This window comes from Ruditapes philippinarum, unplaced genomic scaffold (assembly GCF_026571515.1).
Source record: "Ruditapes philippinarum isolate M1 unplaced genomic scaffold, ASM2657151v2 ctg63_1_1_1_1, whole genome shotgun sequence".
Classification (NCBI taxonomy): Eukaryota; Metazoa; Mollusca; class Bivalvia; order Venerida; family Veneridae; genus Ruditapes; species Ruditapes philippinarum.
Genome location: NW_026866221.1, coordinates 735,770 through 755,898, shown reverse-complemented (window position 1 = coordinate 755,898; position 20,129 = coordinate 735,770). Strand labels below are relative to the sequence as shown.

The 20,129-nt window shown below is 31.8% G+C and overlaps 1 protein-coding gene across 2 annotated transcripts in view; it reads right to left on the bottom strand.

Annotated features, from left to right (window-relative positions):
* Window positions 1-20,129, bottom strand: part of LOC132731801 (uncharacterized) — a 33,641-nt gene that overhangs the window by 7,076 nt on the left and 6,436 nt on the right. For both annotated transcript variants that reach the window (XM_060718064.1, XM_060718065.1), the window contains exons 2-3: window positions 9,855-9,902; window positions 5,431-5,484 (exon numbers count right to left, since the gene is read on the bottom strand). In XM_060718064.1, coding sequence (XP_060574047.1) covers window positions 5,431-5,484; window positions 9,855-9,902 — 102 coding nt within the window. The remainder of the gene's footprint in view (window positions 1-5,430; window positions 5,485-9,854; window positions 9,903-20,129) is intronic.

Sequence of the window (20,129 nt, the reverse complement as noted above, 5' to 3'; positions counted from 1 at the left end):
AACCATGTATTTCCTCCTCACAATAAACTTAAAAATGGACCAATATAAAAACAAACTCATAAATGTTTTGCGGAGAAGCATGTATTGTTAGATAACATAGCTCATCATCATTTGACAACAAAATAGTGACATGTGTATTAACAAATGTTTGTTTTTGTCATAATACAAAAACGTTCCAAATTTCACAATACTATTACTATGATCACGGTTGACTCGCCAAGGAAAAACCAGAGATGAAAAACTTATTTAATTAAAATAATTAAGAAAATTTACGCGGAAAACCTGTTCCCATTTGTCAAATGTCAGCGAGTGTTGGGACTCACTCTTAAATACATGCCAACATGCTCATCATCTATTTTTTAACTAAAAAGTACGCAATCTGAAAATTATATAACATTAAAACCAAAATGATACCTTAACCAATCTGATCGATTAAAACTGATGATATAATCATTTGTTAAATACGTTTGTCTTCACTAGCTTAAAATGATGCCCGACATAAATTTACCAATATTTGCAGCAGGTAAATAATCAATATAGACCTTAAATCATAATATTATACATAAAAGAAATTGGATAAAACAGGATAAACAATGCGCTAGTGTCCGGTAGACTGATTTAAACCTTCTGTAAAACCTTTATATATATACTTACACGATTTTTTTCCAGATCTAAAATAAGGCCTAAATAAAATTTATCATCAGAAACATCTTGTTCAGTAATAAACATATAACGTTTGAGCATGGTAAAAGGACATGCGACGGCCTTGTTTTTTGCAAATAACAATTTCGATACCTAAACGATATTGATCAGTTTAACATTTTGAAATTTTAAGAGATATTTAATCTTCATTTTTTTTACATCATTATATTTCAGTGCACTGAGCTCATCAAAATTTAGAAAACCCGAAAAACCTAAAAGAAGCATACATAAATCTCTAAATAAATCTAAATAAATTAAAATATCTCTTGAATTTTTAAACACATTACAAATGCTTATCAATACTTTTACATTCAAAGGCTCCTTCTATTAGCTACTTTACCATGAGTTCGTTTCGCAGATCCTAATATTTTTTAAACAAACAAATTGTCAGTAGGATCCGAAAACCCCTTTTAACCATATACCCATTTAATGCTATAAACAGTCGCTGAAATAACGCCAGCAGAATTCTTTTTGTCTAAAATATCAGTCAAATATAAGTGTATTGGTGACGCAGAGTTTCCTCCCTTTTCTTTGACTTTTAAAATATAGCAAATATTTAACGTTTGTATTATCACTACGGAAATTCGATAGTTGTTCAGCCATTTTACGAGGTCAATCACCAAAACCTTCCGGAGATACACCTGCCTCATTTATGTTGTCCATGATGTCCATTCAATTTTCAAACCTGAAAAAATAAAACAAAATTAAACATCTGTTTCTATTCTTTATGCAATCAAACCAAATTTTAAAGGCCTCGCATCAAAAATACCGTTCCTATCCCTACCACGCCTAGTCAACACTCCAGGCTTGAAATGAAAACTATCTTTTATAAACGAAGTATAATCTTTTTCGTTCGGAAATATTAACGGCCAATAATTTGAAGAGATTTCCAAATGGGAACAATCAGCGTACAATCACACCTATCTCTATACATTTTACTGATAAGCTTAGTCCATATTTGTTTAAAAGCATTAATACCGCACGTATTAGAACACCAAAATATCACATTAAAAGCCTGACACATTGCAATATAGTCGCAATCAAACCTGTCTATTCAAGTGAAAATAATATCCAATCAAGCAATCAAGATTCACGTGTCTACAATCTTATACCAAACGGGGTTTCCCGAACCTGCTAAAAGCAACAGTTAAAGGATTAATACATGTGGGGCAGATGTAACCTGTGTGATACATCCCTTGACTAATATCTTTTTAATTACTTCCAAAACAAAAATACGGTTTTCCAGAGCAGATTTACTATTTTTAAAACTTTTTTTCTTAGGTAAAGTTTTCAAAGGCAGCTTCTAGCCCTCATTTATACTTCTAATACGAAGCTGCTTGCGCCAGATCTTTCGAAATAAGAAATATTTTTCCGCAGTCTTTCATTTAGAGATAGAACCTTTTCATTGTTCTCTCTCGATCTACTACCAAACACTGTCTTATCTTACCAATTAATTAGTAATGAGAAAGGATTTATATAAAATCTTATCTGAGATGTTTTAGCATCCTGAGCCTCCGTAGACCCCATCTTACAGTCTGCCAATCACAATCGTCTGAATACGTGCGCCGGAATCATCCGAATCTTCAGCTAACAGGTGTGCCTCGTATTCATTTACAACCCTCGAGCCAATTAAGTGGAGTCGGCTAACTTAATGAGCTTTTGACAGTGAACAAAGAGCGCTCATACCTTCGATCACTTTCAGCCGAGCTGCCTCTGCTTTTGACAAACCTTAAGCTGTCATGTCATTAAGCTGATTGTCTGCCTCACGTAGACTGCCGAGCACTTTGAACTTAATCTTGAGCTACTCCTCATTCCTTTTATTTCGGTACTGATAATTGTCATTGGTGAAATTTAGCTATCTGTGGCTAAGCAAGCTGTTTCTGCGTTTCACAAATCTTCGTTTCAAAACAAGAGTCTCAATCCTTGTCAATAATTGATTTCTTCTCTAAATGCCACGTGGTTCGCACAGCTAATCTCAGAAATTGGATAAAACAGTATGAACAATGCGCTAGTGTCCGGTAGACTGATTTAAACCTTCTGTAAAACCTATATATATATCATATCATATATCACATAACACGTATATATACCATTTATTAAAACCTTATTGTGAATACAAATCATTAAGACAATATTTTTACGCTATACTTAAACGAAACGCGTGAAAAGTTTAATACATGCATAAGTTATTAACACTCGCGGCTTGGGTCGCCTCATAAAAAAATTGCTGCCGTGATAATTTCATTATAAAGACATCGCACTCGCACATGAAAAGCACAACGAAATCATTATTTCTATAATAATTTATAAAATCCCCACAAAATTAATGCACATTTTTTTCGTTTTTCGTATATTAACATTTACGAAAGCCCTATGACTTTATTCAATTCCTCACTTTCCTTGACTAGAGGTTTAAATGCATTCTCGTGCTTTAGCGATGTTCATGCACGATAAAGGAACAAAACAATTGTTCAAATCTCAGGCGAGTCATTTATCACTCATAAACGATTCAGAAATGTGATAAGTAGTCAGTGATTTGTGGAGAAGTTGCTTATTAATTAGGGAAGCCCAATAGGTGATTCGACCTCCTAGATATGAAAATAATGTGTTAACAGCGTAAAATGAGAAAAACATACAAACAAGTTATTACCAATTTCTCAGCAAGTGACCGATTACTAATACCACATGATTTCTTAATCAGCTGTTAGAGACAGATGTCCATTAGGATCAACTGTCAGGGAGAAATGTCGTCTCGGCACAAGTTCGAACTAGCGACCCCTGAATTACAAATCTGATGCTTATCGTACTGAACTATAAACATCATAAACAATTTCAGGAGTGGCGTAAATGTTCAATTATCAGACGTAGTTTTTATTTATATACAATAGGAATCTAAAAGCACGAGTTTTTCACTAGGATAGAAAAGACACTTTAGAAGAAAATACGACTGAAAGTATTTAACTTATACGACGATTAATTGTAAAAAAACATGTAAGTTAATAAACACATTTATAGTTCACTCTGCCCCTTCCTGCAATTTTCATCCAATCAACATCGAGAGAGTTTAGTGTTTTAAAGATCGAAATATAATTTATTTCACCTCGTGAACACCAAAAGTTTATACTCGTGGCTGCGCCACTCGTGAAATATACATTTTGGTGCTCACTCTGTGAAATATATTCCGATCTTATATTGAACTAAACAAATATCCTCTATCTATCTTTGTATTTGTTTATTTATCTTTTCATTTTTATTTATTTATTTACTTATTTATTTTGGTGTGGGAGCGGCAAACAGTGAATGTCATGTTATTAATTTTGTTTTTTCTCATAGAATGTCAGACCATATACAAGAAAAGTTGGAGTTTGAACAACGTGTTGTTAGTTTCGTCGAAAAAGCCATAACTGCTTAATATTTACAGTAACTTTATTTCTGGAAATGACAATCCAATTTATTTTGTTCTTTTTCGATAAACTGATTTTACTCTTGAGTGGCACTATAAAGTTCGCTACAACTTTCCGTTTGCTTATATGGTGTCCTGTTTGAGGTAGTTAAAATATCGCCTGTTAAGACTTGAAATTGACTAAATCTCTTGTTTTAGCTCGTCTAGTTCACCCAGGCGTCGGTGTCAGCGCAAGTTATTATCTTCAAAACCACTAGCGGAAATGTGTTGAAACTTCACATACACATTTGGGAGCAAAATACGCGGAAAATCCCTCGATGATTTTTATAAGCACTCTTAGATAACATGTACAACGTGTATAAGTTAAAATCAATATAAAATATATGAAAATCTTTAGTTAGCAGGGCGCCGTCATTTTAAAATCCTTGGAGCTTTTGAAGAAAAAAAAACACCACAAACGCTAAATAAAAGCGTCTATATATTTCAAACTGTTGTTGGAAGACACGCCAGTCTTCTGTGCCAAATTACACTTCGTAGAAAATTATAGAAAATCCGTAAATAAACATAATTTTCATTGAAAGTAACGATGATAGACATATATAAAGTTACTCTAACATATCCATTTTGATAATTCAACACGTTTAAAGTAAGATAAAAACAACAACAAGGCCAGCAAGGATTTTTTTAAACAAAACATCACGAATAAGAAATTAAGATATACTGAAAGAGTTTGGGTGGATGTCGTTCAATGAACGGCAAGCCTCGTCACCGCCCAATGGGCGGGTCCTCTCGGGACGGATATTCCGATCCGAACAGCAAACATATGTCAGAGATTTTTTCTTGCATGTTCTAACATATTCAATCATATTTTAAACTCTTTACCTTAATAAAACATTTTTCCATGGAAATGTATGAAATTACATTTCATTCTTTAACAGTAGAATTACGTCATCATAAGCGTGTCATTCATCTGGCACCCGCCTGACGAAATTTCTGGCATGGGTAAACTGACGGAAACGCCAGTCTAATATGCAAGAATGTAAAATCTCACTATTTAATCTATAAAAATACAAGAGGGCGACACAAGCATTTTAGAAAAACATTTTGCTTGTCAATTTATGTCATACAGGACACCGTATATGTCATCTGCACTAAATCCAAGTGGAATTAAAAATGTCTTCTTACAGACGTAAGAAGATACTTTTTGAATTGCTCTGCTGTGATTATAGTCGTATAAACATAACAAATGAAACTATTTTTAAAGTTTGTTAATTCACGTAAGCGATCAATTGTAAATTTTAGTTATAATAATAAAAAAAACTAACCACAGACGATATTGTCATCTTCAATTTCTTCCTCTTCTTTTACTTCTTTCGGACCTTGTAATAAGTGTGACGCCATTATATGTCGCAACGCCGCTAACGTTTAATGTCGCACCATTGCCGCTAAATATGTCAACCGCCGCTATTTATTGCAAAATCATCTGTCGTTAAATGTCGCAATGGTAACGTTAATTGTCGCACGATTTTCACTTCCCGTAAAATGTCGCAACACTACCGATAAATGTCGCCAGATGTAAATTCATGTTAAACTAGTAGATGCTAATGGAGATGCATTGTAGTTCACCCTGTTGAGCTATAAAGTCCATTATAATTATTTCAAAGACAAAAATAAAAAATTATTTCATCTCACGAAACTTACCGACAATTTATCAAATGTCCATTGACTGTTAAATCAAAAAGTTTATTGACGAAGGGAGTCACGTGATCTCTAGTTTTTGCTACAAAAGTCAACAAAAGTTTTACTGACAAATAATTCCTGCAAGAATTTTATATGGTTAAATTTAGATACAACCATTTATATCTTCGGAAAGAATCAGATGATCATCGCATACAAAGTTATTAATAATATAATTAAAATACATTCAGAGTCTTTCCTTATAAAAGATTTTAACGACAACGGAAATCGAAGTAGACATGAAACTTTCAGTATCTGAAATATCTATCAGTGTTTTCCTAGACAACTTTATCTAACTAGGGGAAATTTCAAAAAGGTGTCATCATAAAAGTGATGGTACTGACACAGGATCATTGAAGTAAGGTGATAAAGCACATGCCGAGGCACAAGTGGATAAAACCTGTACGCATACTGTTTTAACAGAAACATTTTTTAGCTTTAACCAAGACTAAATTTGAAATGATTTTACTTTACATTAGTTAATCAAATTATTCTTTCTTTTTGATGATGGTGTTGGTAGTTTACATTCCGGATAACAGCAGTTATTAACACTGAATTCATCAAAGGACAGTTAAGCCACCGCATCGTTCCTGGGTAACAAAGAGCAATAAAACTAATTCCATCATTGAAAGATCTATCATCATACATTGACCGTTTGAAAAGACTTAAACTGCCAAGTCTAACTCATCCTAGATTAATAGACATTCTAAATTGTTAAAGGTTTAGATGACTGCACTTTTGATTTTTTAGTTATTCGGTCGTAATTTAAAACTCGAAATGATTCATGTAGAACAACTCATTGCTTGAATCAGTTATCAAAACATGAAATAATTTGCCGGAGAACGTAATGGACTGAAAAAGTATCCATAAATTTAAAATCAGGCTGGGTCAAGACTGGACCGGAGAAGTAACATATAAAATTTAAGACGTTACTGTAACATTGCTTTAAATATTTATATATCAGTGTAAATTGAAATCTGTATTTGTGCATAAATAAATGTAATAGTGAGGAGATGAGCATGAAGTAGTGGCGGAAGTTTGTCAAAAGAAGAGGGACTTAAAAAGTGCTTAGTTCTTCAATCATAGCCCAGAATTATCCTACCTGTATCATCCTACAGGATACTGTAGAGATACATTATTGACTAAACTGTTACAATCAGGAATAAACTGTAAAATGAAAAATGTGATAAATGTATATATCTTAATGTTCAAGCTTGTGTGAAATTGCCAGCTAATGTCCGACTTCTTTAATGTAACAATAGGTGTAAGGCAGGAAGAACCTTTGTCTTCCCTAGTTTTCGTCAATGATATTACTGAAAAATTGGATTTTAATGCTTTGACCGAAAAAGACTTTGAACTTCTGTAAATGTTATGATTTCTTTGCTGATGATATTGTATTATTAACAACAGATCCAAATAGTATGCGGTCACAAATTAATGCTACATTATTCTAATAAATCGGGGTTGAAAATAAATGTCAATAAATCAAAAATATGTGTATATGAAAAGAGAAAACAAACTGTATATACAACCTTCTATATAGTTAACGAAAGAATTGAAATTCTTGAAAAAAAATCTTCTTTTGTCTTGAAATCAAGTTTACTTATACTGGTACTCTTGTGAATACGGTTAAAGCGCTACATGAGCAAGCCTTTAGGACGTATGATAATCTTTTAAACGTTATTAGTCTAGATATTTGAACCAAGGCATCTCTGTTTGATTCTATGATTGTACCTATGTTAACGTATGGATGTGAAGTTTGGGGTGCTTATTATTATAAAGAGGTAGATAAATCATATATTATGTAAATTTTATATAAATATAAAATTATTATAAGCACCCTAAACTTCACATTCATACGTTAACTTAGGTACAATCATAGAATCAAACAGAGATGCCTTGTAAAGACATTTATCATATGTATAATGATTTATGTAATGATGTTAGTACTTCTTACTGTGCTAATGAATTCTATTTTTTTAGCCTATCATTTAGGCTTTTCAAATATAAGGTTGTCTTTTGATCCTGGGGTGAATTTTGATAAATTCTAGAATACGATATCACTTTTTCAAGAATTGAGTTTAAATATCATTTCTATGTCAAAATTATATTGCTGTTGCAACTGAATTTTATTTTATAATATACTTAGATATACTTAGAAGTAGATAATGTTTACATAGTTATAATAATATTGAAAGAAATAATAGATTGTGCAAACTATGTAACCAAAATGCAGTATAGTCAGAATTACATTTTGTTTTATAAGATCAAAATATTTAGTACAATGTACATGGCCAACTATACAAAATATAAATGCATTGTATGTTTACGTGTGCGCATGCGTGCGTTTGAAAATTGAAAGTTCAATTAAACAAATCAAACTCTAAAGGCCTACTAAGATAAACGAAAGTAAATGTTGTAATAAGAGCAATAAAATCCGATAGCATCTTCTCATCACTTTCCGTCAAAATTCGCATAATATGTAGTTAGAATACACAGAACGGATACGGCATTTCGGCCAATAGTTATTAAATGCTAGGGTTTGTTGACTATAACGAATAAAGTCCGCCTTAAATAAATTAATTGATAGATATAAATAAAAAGTAAACAGTACATTATTTATATGCCTATTATCATGATTGAAGAAAAAACAAAAGCAACGAAAGTATTAAATGTATACTTGTTAACCTTAATTCGAATTTGGTTATAAGTTTAGTCTGTGGGCGTTTTTAAATTTTGATTAAGATTGTCAAATATATTTTTAATTATAATTTGTCGGAAATAGACTTTTCCCTCGGATGTCAAATACATACATTCGTTATACATTATATAAAGATTGCAGACTCTGTTTCTATTTACATCTAAAACCGAGCGGCAGAACTATTTTCAATCCGTATGTCAAATTGTATTAAAGTTGTTTTATTGTGCCTTGTAGCGCATGCTGTTTAAACAGAAATTTACTTAACTTCGATCTAGATACATTCTCAAACCAAAAAACACTATAAAACCACTGTCAAGTGTCTTGCATACATAAACTATTATCAGTCACATTTAAACCAAAAAAGTATATTTCGTCTAGACGTCTAGAGAAGGTAGATTGATAAGGGCATTCCGTTACGTCCTGAAGTTAATAAGTATATTCAAAGTGTTTTAAATGATTAATGTAAAAGTTATAATAATACCATCTAACATGAGCTAAACTTGAATTTTTACATCTTGCTACATTTAATGGTAGTGTAGCGACATTTAGCGGAAGGAAAACTCGTGCGAGATTTAACGTTACCATTGCGACATTTACGGGCAGAAGAATTTGCGCAAGATAGCGGGTTGCGATATTAAGCGGCTATTGTGCGACATTGAGCGGCCAGTGCGAAATTTACCACCGCTGCGACATAAAACGGCGCCACAATGAGTAGAAAAATCAAATATTTTTAAAAAAATGAAATAATAAGTTTGCTTAACAATGTGATTGATTTTTCAATTAACAAAACCACAATCAAACAGTGGATCTATCATTGTTTTTATCATTGAATTCATCCGTTTTTTAAGCTATACATTCAAAATACATTTAAACTGAAATCCAATTTGATTAATTCAATTTTATTACATTAAATGGAAATCGATCGTTCAAAAAGTATAGTTTATTCATTATTAGCTTGGTAAAGCGTATACAAGAGTAACATACAGACATATGGTAAAATGAAAATTACATAAAAGACTATGATCAAAGAATAAAGTAACAGAAACAATTGAAGCAAAGACATTTGGTCCGCCTAGTTTTCGAGTAATCTGTCATTGCACTTGAAAAACTAGGTTATTTCAAAAGCAGATAATTCATATTCAAGGTAAGCAATGGCTTTTTTCAGCATCCCATGTAGACTGCTTTATGTCTGTATGTAACCCTAGCACACGCCTTAAACAAAATTGGAGAAAATAAATAAATAAAGGTTTAATACATCATTTGATGGTATTGTAGTTAATATTTTTTTAAAGTATCACAAATAATACTTGCCGATACAGACGACACCATTTTTGACGCCTTCGTCCGCCTTCTCTGGATCTGAAGTATAGATTTTGTAAATAAACATGAAACCTACGAAAGACCGGTAAAGCCATTTCAACTTCATGAATTCCCGATTTCATCTTCATGAATTCACAATTTTAACTTCGTGAATTCACGTTTTAAATATACGGAATTCACGAATTCACGATTTCAGCTTCATGAACTTCAAGAATTCATGATTTCAACTTCACGAATTCATGAGTTGCTTCATGGCTTCTGGCTTTGGCGTCAGTTTTGGTTCAAGTGCTTTGCACGTGAGCAGAACAGTCAGTTGAGGTTATGTGAGACGCATCTCTTCTTGATCCGAACTTGTTTACATTTCAGCTAGATTTAATTTGCATTTTAATTAAACGTCTGAACCTTTTCCGAAGGGTTGAATTAAAAATTGTAAAAATATTTGCTCTTTTGATAAATATATGGACCATATTGCATTTACATATTGACACACCTTCGTTACATAGAATGACAACAAATCAAATTGATCGTATGAAAAATCTACATTATATACTCGTACATGGAAAACAAAGTCATATTGATCACGTCTTTAAATCTACATTAGAAAAACAAAATAATAATACTCATGATTAATAAATCTACGTTTACATACTACGAAACCAAAACCTTATTAATCACGTCAATAAATGTACATTATATTTACATACAATAAAAACCTGTCAACTACATAATTCAGTTCTGTCATAATAACCTAGCGTTCATTTCCACATGACAACAAAATCATATTGAAGCCGACAGAACTCTTTCTCTTTATGGAGGGAAATATCCGCCAAAAGTATAGGTATCTTGATGACATGTTTATATCTGAATGTTACTTATCCATGTATGTTGATTGCATTCTTATTCACTGATTTGCTGACTGAAATGTGAATGTTTAAGACTGCATGTTTACTCATGCTTCATTGCACATTGCTGCTTATCTAACAGAATTAACATTGCAAATGCAAATACATGATATATTACTTCATTACACAAGAGACTTATGTCTCTGATTGCACATCAATTGCTTCTTTTTTATATTAAAATGCATGTGTAATATACGCTATAACTTTATTACACATTTCTATATATTCCACAGAATCATTATTACAATTGCATATGTGCTATTGCTTAAATTCACATTGCTTCTCACTTAACAGAATTCGTGTAAATGCCTTTATATAGTAATGAAGAGGCTCTATTGGTATGGCTACTGCCTAGTGATATTTTTCTTTCATTATTTTACTACTTCTTGTCTTGAAAACAATAAAACACCAACATATTTTCGCAAAATTAAGAAAATTTCAAAATTGCAATATAATTATGTTTATTGAGAGTAGCAAGTAAGACGCAAGCACTTAAATAAATGGGACATGAACGAATACAGTCAGTCATAATTTGATACCAGGTGGCGCAATGACATATTTGTAACAGTTTAATATTATAATTATCTATGGTAGGAGAAGGCCTTAAAATCTGAATATAAAAGCAAATCAATTACTGAACAATTAAGGACCACAATTATTTTTCATAATCTTAAAAATTCAAAAATAAAGTAACGTTGCTAAATGAAATGAAATATACAAATATTGACATCTTAAAAAGCAACATTACAATTTTCATAAAATGAATTAATAACGTATCCCTATGGACCAGTCATTGAATTTAGGGATACTTTTACTTTTTTTCTAAGTGTCAAGCGTTGCTATTTTATGATTGATAAATCATGAATGATATTTGAAATGACACATTTAAATTATTTGGTTGTTTATATCTTATGAGACCTATTATATTTCATTATTTTATCTAATTATAAACAGATTCTCCCTGTTCTATTGTAAGAATCACGTTCTTACACGTTGTATGTTAGTGTTATAGAATCTATTAATAGTAACAGATTGCTGCTAAACTTGTGAATAGTTGGAAAACGGTACGGCGGCTAATTAGATGCAAATGTATAAATAATTACAAAGTTATCTTTCATTAATCAGTTTCATATTTTATATCATTAGAAAGGTCTGTATACTCATAATTTGCACATTAAAGAATTAAATAAATTTTCAAAACATTTTCATTTTTTCTTGGTAAAGGGTTAAACTTGGCCCTTTCTGTCAACGTTCAATAGTTTAGTTTAGGTTGAACATCACAAAATAGATTTATGCTAAAGAGGCACATTTATTGAAATAAATAGTGGTAATCGTCGTCTTCGTTATATTCCGTGACGGATCGTATTAGATACATAATAAAGAAAACTAATAAAATATATCTTTTTGTTAATATTTTATCGAACTGAAAGGCAATTAAACGTTTACTATATCGTATGTAACGACAGGAATATTGATTTCAACTAAATGATTTAATTTTTCGATAGCGCAAAAAAAAAAAAAAAAATTTATGCAGATACCACTTTTACGGTAGAATTGCATTGTTTCATGCAATAATTTAAACATATATATTTTCAAATATTCGATGATCGTTGATTATTTGGCGGTAATTATCGGATTCTGAAGTATACTAAACGGATTTCGATGTCTGGTATAACGGTATATATGTATAAGGTAGAATAACAAGTAGAATTACAAGAATATCACTCGCCTTACAAAATTAATCAAAATTATGAAATAAAAAATTTCTAGAAATGAAACACGATTTATCAACTTATGTTTCATATAGTTAAAAGAAATAATAAAAAAATAGTTTTATGAAAACTGCAAAAGGGATTTTCAAAGATTCGAACTTGGCCTACTAGGTCACAACTTCGTCCTACTTACCACCTGTAGGCCATCGAGCAATATTAAATGATTTAATATCGAGATCTATAATATCAATAAAATCTTTAGCATAAATCATAATAAGTTACGTAAACTAACGCGAAATATTTGCTTATTTAATAATCATAGCAGTTCCTTGACAATATTGCTAAGCAAGTTTGCTTCATATATGATGTTTTATTGTGAATAAACAGTTACTCAACATATTGTTCCTCTTTTCTTTATACCTGAAACCATTAATTAAACTGATATTTTTTTATAATTATGATAATACAGTCATTTTCTATCCGGCGACTTGATGCTTTAGCATCAAAATCTCTACTTGTTAATCTAGTTGCTACAAAATAAAATCACAATATTCTTAAATGTAAGTATATAATTTTTCTCGTGATACTTATCCTCATGATTGGAAAATAACTAAAAAAAACATCATACATTGCAAAATAACAATCTTAATCTATTTCTACAAACATTCAAAAATATATTCCAAGAAACATTTTATTTGTTTTCAACAACTATTCTCATTCAAATATCAATCCGAAGCCAAACCTATCCTTGTCGTGAAATACACGATTATTTTTATTTATGCCAAATTATTCTTTTTTGTTTTGAATATATAGTTTAATTTGAACTTGTAATAAAGATTTTCAGTTTTTTGCTATTATCAATGAATGAGCTATATATCATTGCTCCTCGTCTTTGTACATAATAACTTCCCGCCAAAAATAAGGAAGGCGGGAAAATTATATCTCTACGCTTTGATCCACGTCACGACTTTCTCACTTTTCTTGCTTTTCTTGTAATGTTACTTTTTGGCGGTAAATTAGCCTATATAAACACGCCCTTTCACAGCATTAGTTAGATTCGGACATTACAGTTTTTGGAATATACAAGGTGTGTTATGTTTAGTTACAATAAGAATTATAAAGTTTATAAAAGGTTTGAAATTAAAAATAATTAATTGTGTTTATTGAAAATGAAATAAAAAGTTTGTCTTCAATGTTGGTGTAAAACCTGAATCTCCACCACTATCCTTCATACTCCTACATTTTTTACATTTCAAAAAAACTTTTGTCCTACATTTCTTTCCAAAAATAAATTACTTCAAACATTCATAAAAAATAGTTCCTTAATAAACATTTGTCTTATACATATAGCATCCCTATTACCAGATATAACTTTTTTGAATTACAGATAAGGCCTTCCTACTTTTCCGAAAATACATGCGATTTTTGTTTTAAACATGAAAAAGTAATAAATAAGAACATATTCAGAGGCAAGGTTTTATTGTATTTCTTTATAGAATGGGGCAGTTGAAAAGTCATTCCACCCCTACCCCTAACATATTTACGGAATATAAATAGTTTAAAAGTAAACAAGAAGATCCGTGCACAGTGCGACGAAAAACAGGTTTTCATCTACCAAGTATTGATAGAATGAAGTATGGCAGAAAAAAATATACTGTTATTTGTACCAAACATAAAATTGGTTTCGTTAGTTCAAAATAAAAATATACCAGGTACCTGAGTATCAATGCCAGTCTGTATTTTCATATAAGTTACATACATGCCAAGTTAAGTATCAATAGGTCAAAGTGAACTGAAGTTATTGAGTAGAAGCTGAAAATTCTATTGTAAGCAAGTGACATTGACCTTGCTCCCAGATATCTAAGTAGCAATTCCCACACAGCAAGATTGGTGTAAATAGGTAAAAAAAAATCAAGTTATTACGTGAAAATCTTTTTTTAAGCAACTGCGACATTGACCTTGTTCACAGACACCTGTGTAGCAATCCTAAGTTGCGTATTGATATAAGCTACCCTCAGACTAAATTTTGTGTCAATAGATCTAAGCTAACTCAAGTAATTATGCCGAGACGGAATTTTTACTTTTGGCAAAATGGTGAGCAAATGAGCAAAGTCTCAAAGCCATAATCGATGGATTATCTGAGTGGAAAGCAAACATTTTGACAAAGATTCTAAATAAAAAAGGGGCATAATTCTGTTAAAATGCTTGATAGAGTTATCTCGTCCCTTTATACAGGTTGGGGCATGACGGTAAACAAGTGTACAAAGTGCAGCAATCGGTGAATGGACTAAAATTATCAAAAATTTAATAATTAATAGACCTAGTTTTAGTAGAAATAAATATTTATATCATTAAACATCTCCGGCTTTACATTTTAGTACGTCTATTTTAACTTTGAAAACTTTTATTTAAAAAATTCGTAGACTACGCTTTTTACTCCTACTAAATATCGCCTTGCGCTCAACAACCGACCTTTCGCTGCATCACTACTTTCGGAAAAAATCGATATACAAATTTAAGAAATCCACCACTAGCTCTTGTTCGGGTTGATATTTTTCAAGAAATCCGAAGTGTAGAGTGTTTCCATGTTTGGAATTTGATATATAACAAATCGTCGTTAACTTCGTCAGGGGGAAAAGTTCTCCCGAGTTTAATTTAATTTTCTTTTTGTAACAGCTTAGATCATTGGAAGCCTTAAACAATCCTACATGGAACTACATTGATCGATTTTTGAAAAAAAAAATAACTTAAATGTATTAGAAGACAAAAACATAGACAATACATACAATTAGCCGTTTAATTGGCCTTCCGTTCGATCTCGGTTTTGCCATTCGCTCGTTTATCTGTACATCATAATTTGGAAGTGTAAGCCGTGTATTGTAAGGAACAGTATTGAGGATTGTTAATGCAGAACTGGTATCATTGCTATTGATTTAAGTCTGATACAAAATGACATTATTGTGTAGAATACATGTCTTATAATAGCGTCAAATTATTTGTCATTTAATATGTCTTTATGACAAATGCAAAGTAAAAACTGCTCGCATATTTCGTTAATGCAATATATTCTGTGTGATGATCGAAATCCATTGCTTACATATAGAAAACGTTTTTTCAGACAATATTATACGTTGGACACTCTAATGCTTTTCATTAATTATAATTTATGAGTTTTATAAATGCGTTTTATGTCAAATCAAATATCTCATTTGTACTTGCTTTGTCCATTTGTTTAATTAAAGAACGATAACTGAATAACAACGGATCCTTCGAAAAATAGAAAAAGATGGGGAGGCGGGGTCCGGGTATCCGGGAACTTATTGGATATATAGGGAAAAGTAATAATTGTATGTTGATACTTGTCATAATTAAATGCAAAAAAAACCCCGACAAATTCTTTAGATTATGCCTTATATCATGACCAGTATGAACTATATTTAGAACTATATATTAACAAACTTTAAATGTGAAAATCACATGTTTATCAAGGATCTATGCCTAAACAGAAAATCAAGGTTTTTGTTAATACACATTTTTTTATGTTTTTAATAATTATTATATTTAGAAAATATAACAAGATATATAAAAACAAAAACAACAACAACAGAAAAACAACATTTGGCGTCTATGACAGATGTCCATTTCCCGGGGACTACATTGCGGCTCTTCTGGAAGCGATGTGGTAGTAGTCTATTCCCGGTATCTCTATATAATTATCTAACTCGGGCCCGGCTATCTCTTTATGGGTATAAACCCTCTTTATGATAAATTTCATCAAAGATTTTCTATCTCAAATTGAAACGCACAGTATCGTAATGAATCATTAGGGGTATGGATGATCTGTTGTACTGATGACATTTGTTTTGATTTTATAAATGAGCCGCGTCACGACAAAACCAACATAGTGCGTTTGCGACCAGCAAGGATCCAGACAAGCCTGCGCATCTGCGCAGTCTGATCAGGATCCATGCTGTTCACTATCAGTTTCTCTACTTGAAAAAGGGTTGGTAAGCGAACAGCATGGATCCTGATCAGACTGCTAATAATTTCCTTGTCTTACTCTTATTAATATTTACATATATAACATAACACTTCTATAACAATACTAGAGAGGAGCTACATGTGAATGACACCAATAACAGGTGGTCATTTCTCGGATTTACAATGTAGTGTGACTGAAATGTACTTTATAGTTAATTTGATTACCCCTCTTTTGTATAGGTTCGCCTTTTGCATCAGAAAAAATACAATTAATCCAAATAGAAAAAGTAGGCATTTTAGTTGTTTTTATCTTCAAATAGATATAAGTTGGGAGAATTATCCAAAGCGTTTATATTTTTGTATTGTTTATAGGAAGAAAAATAATTTCAGGCAGCAGACGCTTATAAGATTTTATTAGAATCTTATCAAGAAATGTTTTATTTTTATTAGCCAATCAAACTCATTGTTTTTATTCACTGCGGAGATGGTGCAAATCAAGCGCAGCGCTTAAGAGTCAGTTGTAGCCGCTCAATAGGTAGAGCGATGGACTGTGCATCGGGCGACCCGGGTTCGATTCCCGGACGGTGCAGATCACTTTCGTTGTGATTGATCATGAAACCCTTCAACGGTCATTCGCACTGTATCTCTGCTCTGGCATGTACAGAAGTTTCAGTTCCTTGCGAAAGTGAAGGCAACTAGTACTGGTAAACTGCTTGACAGCCTGCCCAGGGACGATACGGTGGTTGAACTCAATGTGGCTTACTGTCCTGATCCCGAGTGAAAACTACCACCACCACCACCAAAAGGGTCAGTTTGGTGTGAGGCAGATCAGAACAATATTATATTTACTGGTAAACAGAAATCTCAGATATCTGGTGCTAATAATATTTTGCTGTTTCTGTGAAACCTCATGGACAAACGTTTGATTGAAGAAAGTATGAGAAATGGGTATTTAAATTAGTCTGAATATGTATGTGTATAGAAGGGAACGGTGTTGTAAATACATACTAGTGTACAGAAATCTCAGATACTATACCAGTACTAGTTGCCTTCACTTTCGCAAGGAACTGAAACCTCTGTACATGCCAGAGCAGAGATACAGTGCGAATGACCGTTGAAGGGTTTCATGATCAATCACAACGAAAGTGATCTGCACCGTCCGGGAATCGAACCCGGGTCGCCCGATGCACAGTCCATCGCTCTACCTATTGAGCGGCTACAACTGACTCTTAAGCGCTGCGCTTGATTTGCACCATCTCCGCAGTGAATAAAAACGATGAGTTTGATTGGCTAATAAAAATAAAACATTTCTTGATAAGATTCTAATAAAATCTTATAAGCGTCTGCTGCCTGAAATTATTTTTCTTCCTATAAACAATACAAAAATATAAACGCTTTGGATAATACACTAAGGACGTTTTACAATTTCTGTCAAACCTCTGAATAAAAGTTTTAGTATAAGTAATTTTGGGATATAGATATTTGAAATATATCTGGTTTTGTCCTTGTAAGAGTCGGATCGTAATGATATTAACATTTCCTTGTACACAGAAATCTCAGATATCTGGTACTGAAGTGTTCTATTGTTTCAGTACGGTCTCTTGGGCCAACGGTTGATTAGAAATATTATGGTTAAAGTTAAAGCTATAGTTACTTGTACACAGAAATCTGCAAGAATCGTTTGTTACTAATATGGAATAATTTGAGAATAAGAAAATAAAATAATATTTATTCACAAATAACTTTAAACTGAAAACTGGTATATAATTTACGATATATCAGCTTACAAACATAAATCTATATTGTTGCCCTCTTTTATTATTATTATCCTCCAAAAAAGTGTTATTAGTCCTATCTTCACTTGCAGACTGGCGCAAACAACTTGTTTACAACTATTGCATGGAAGCACTGTAGAATGTCATTTTGCAAAGAAAATTGGTTGGCTACCCCTATATAATAAGACCATTTTTATGTGTCAACCATTTCATTCATAGAAAAAAATCACCTCTTTAGCATGATAACTCAATTTTAAGGTAGAATTAGGGATCATTCCTCATAATGTAAGTCTATGGGAAAATCTATACGAGAGTCTGACCTTCTTCATGAAAAACCCGCGGGAACCTCCACATAATGTTTTTCTTTTGTCACATTTCAACGACAATGACATACATGTACGTTTTGGCATTTTTTTTTCCATAAATTTACTTTCATAATTCATATTATGTTTTTCCAGTGTTTATGGAGAGCAATAGATGTACATGTATATTTGACAATGGTAGAAGTAAATGACTGGAGATGAACAATATTATATGAAATTGAACTCGAAAAAAAAAAATAACAGAAATTAATAATAAAAAAAAAACAAAACAAAAAACAAACATTTAATTACAAAACGGAGGCAAACTTAATCTTATTGGCAAACAGTTTGGTTAAGTTTTTTATTAATATTAGTGAGTGTTTTTGACAAAATCATACTTTTCGAAAGTATAGTGTTTCTGAACACTGAAAAATAGTCTTATTTATGCATATGACATGGAATTTAATATTTCAAGTACTATATAAAATATGATATTTTTCTTAAGGTATTAACAGAAACTGTTATTTGATTTTATATAAAACTGAAACAGAAAGATGTATCTAAGAAAAGAAGATTATCAAGAAACTATATACCTATTGATACATGAAATGTTTGGAAGGACGCCATCATACATATTTCAATATCAAGTGATAATGTTCAAAAATCTTGATCTATGTGGTCAATGGTATTTGAAAATCCAAGCCAAAAAGTGTTCAATCTTTCATTAACAATGCGATATTGCGATGACGACAATGTGATAATGCGATGGCGACAGTGCGATAACTCGTTAGGGTCATCGTGGTCATACTTTATAATCTAGAGGACGACAATGCGACAGCGGGATGACAACAATGCGATAGTGCGATGGCAGCAATGCGGAAACGCGATGACGAAAGTGCGATAATGCGATGGCGACAATACGATATTACTATCGCGTTGCCGTTGTTATTGCATTGTCGACTATCGCCTTGCGCACCACAAGCTCACATCCCTTTTTGTAACTGATTGGCACTAAAAAAATCGCAAAAATCATTCTTGTAATACTGCACTCATTAGTTTAATAGATACTTGGTTAAAAGATGTTGACAGTGGAAAAATTATCGGGACTGTATTCTTAGATTTAAAGAAAGCTTTTGATTTGGTTGATCATGAAATTCTTTTGCATAAACTTAAGCTTTATCATTTTTCTGAAAATGCCGTTAAGTTTTTTTAAGTCATAACTTTCTTACAGAATACAACTGGTTAAGATACGTAATCTTCAATCTCAGACAATGAAAATAATTTCCGGTGTTCCTCAAGGTTCAATATTAGGACCTTTATTATTTCTAATATACATAAATGGCATAGCCTTTATTGGTAATAATATAAAAATTGATTTATACGCAGACCATTCTACTCTTTATGAGTCCGGAGAAAATATATCAAAAGTAGAAGTAAAACTTCAAGATCATTTAAATAGCATTGAGAAATGGTGCAAAATCAATAATAATTATGGCCTTAAATCCAGATAAATCAAAATGTATGGTAATAGGAACAAGACAAAACGTAAATATTATGAGAAAATTGTATCTTAAGATAAATGAAATAGTTCTTG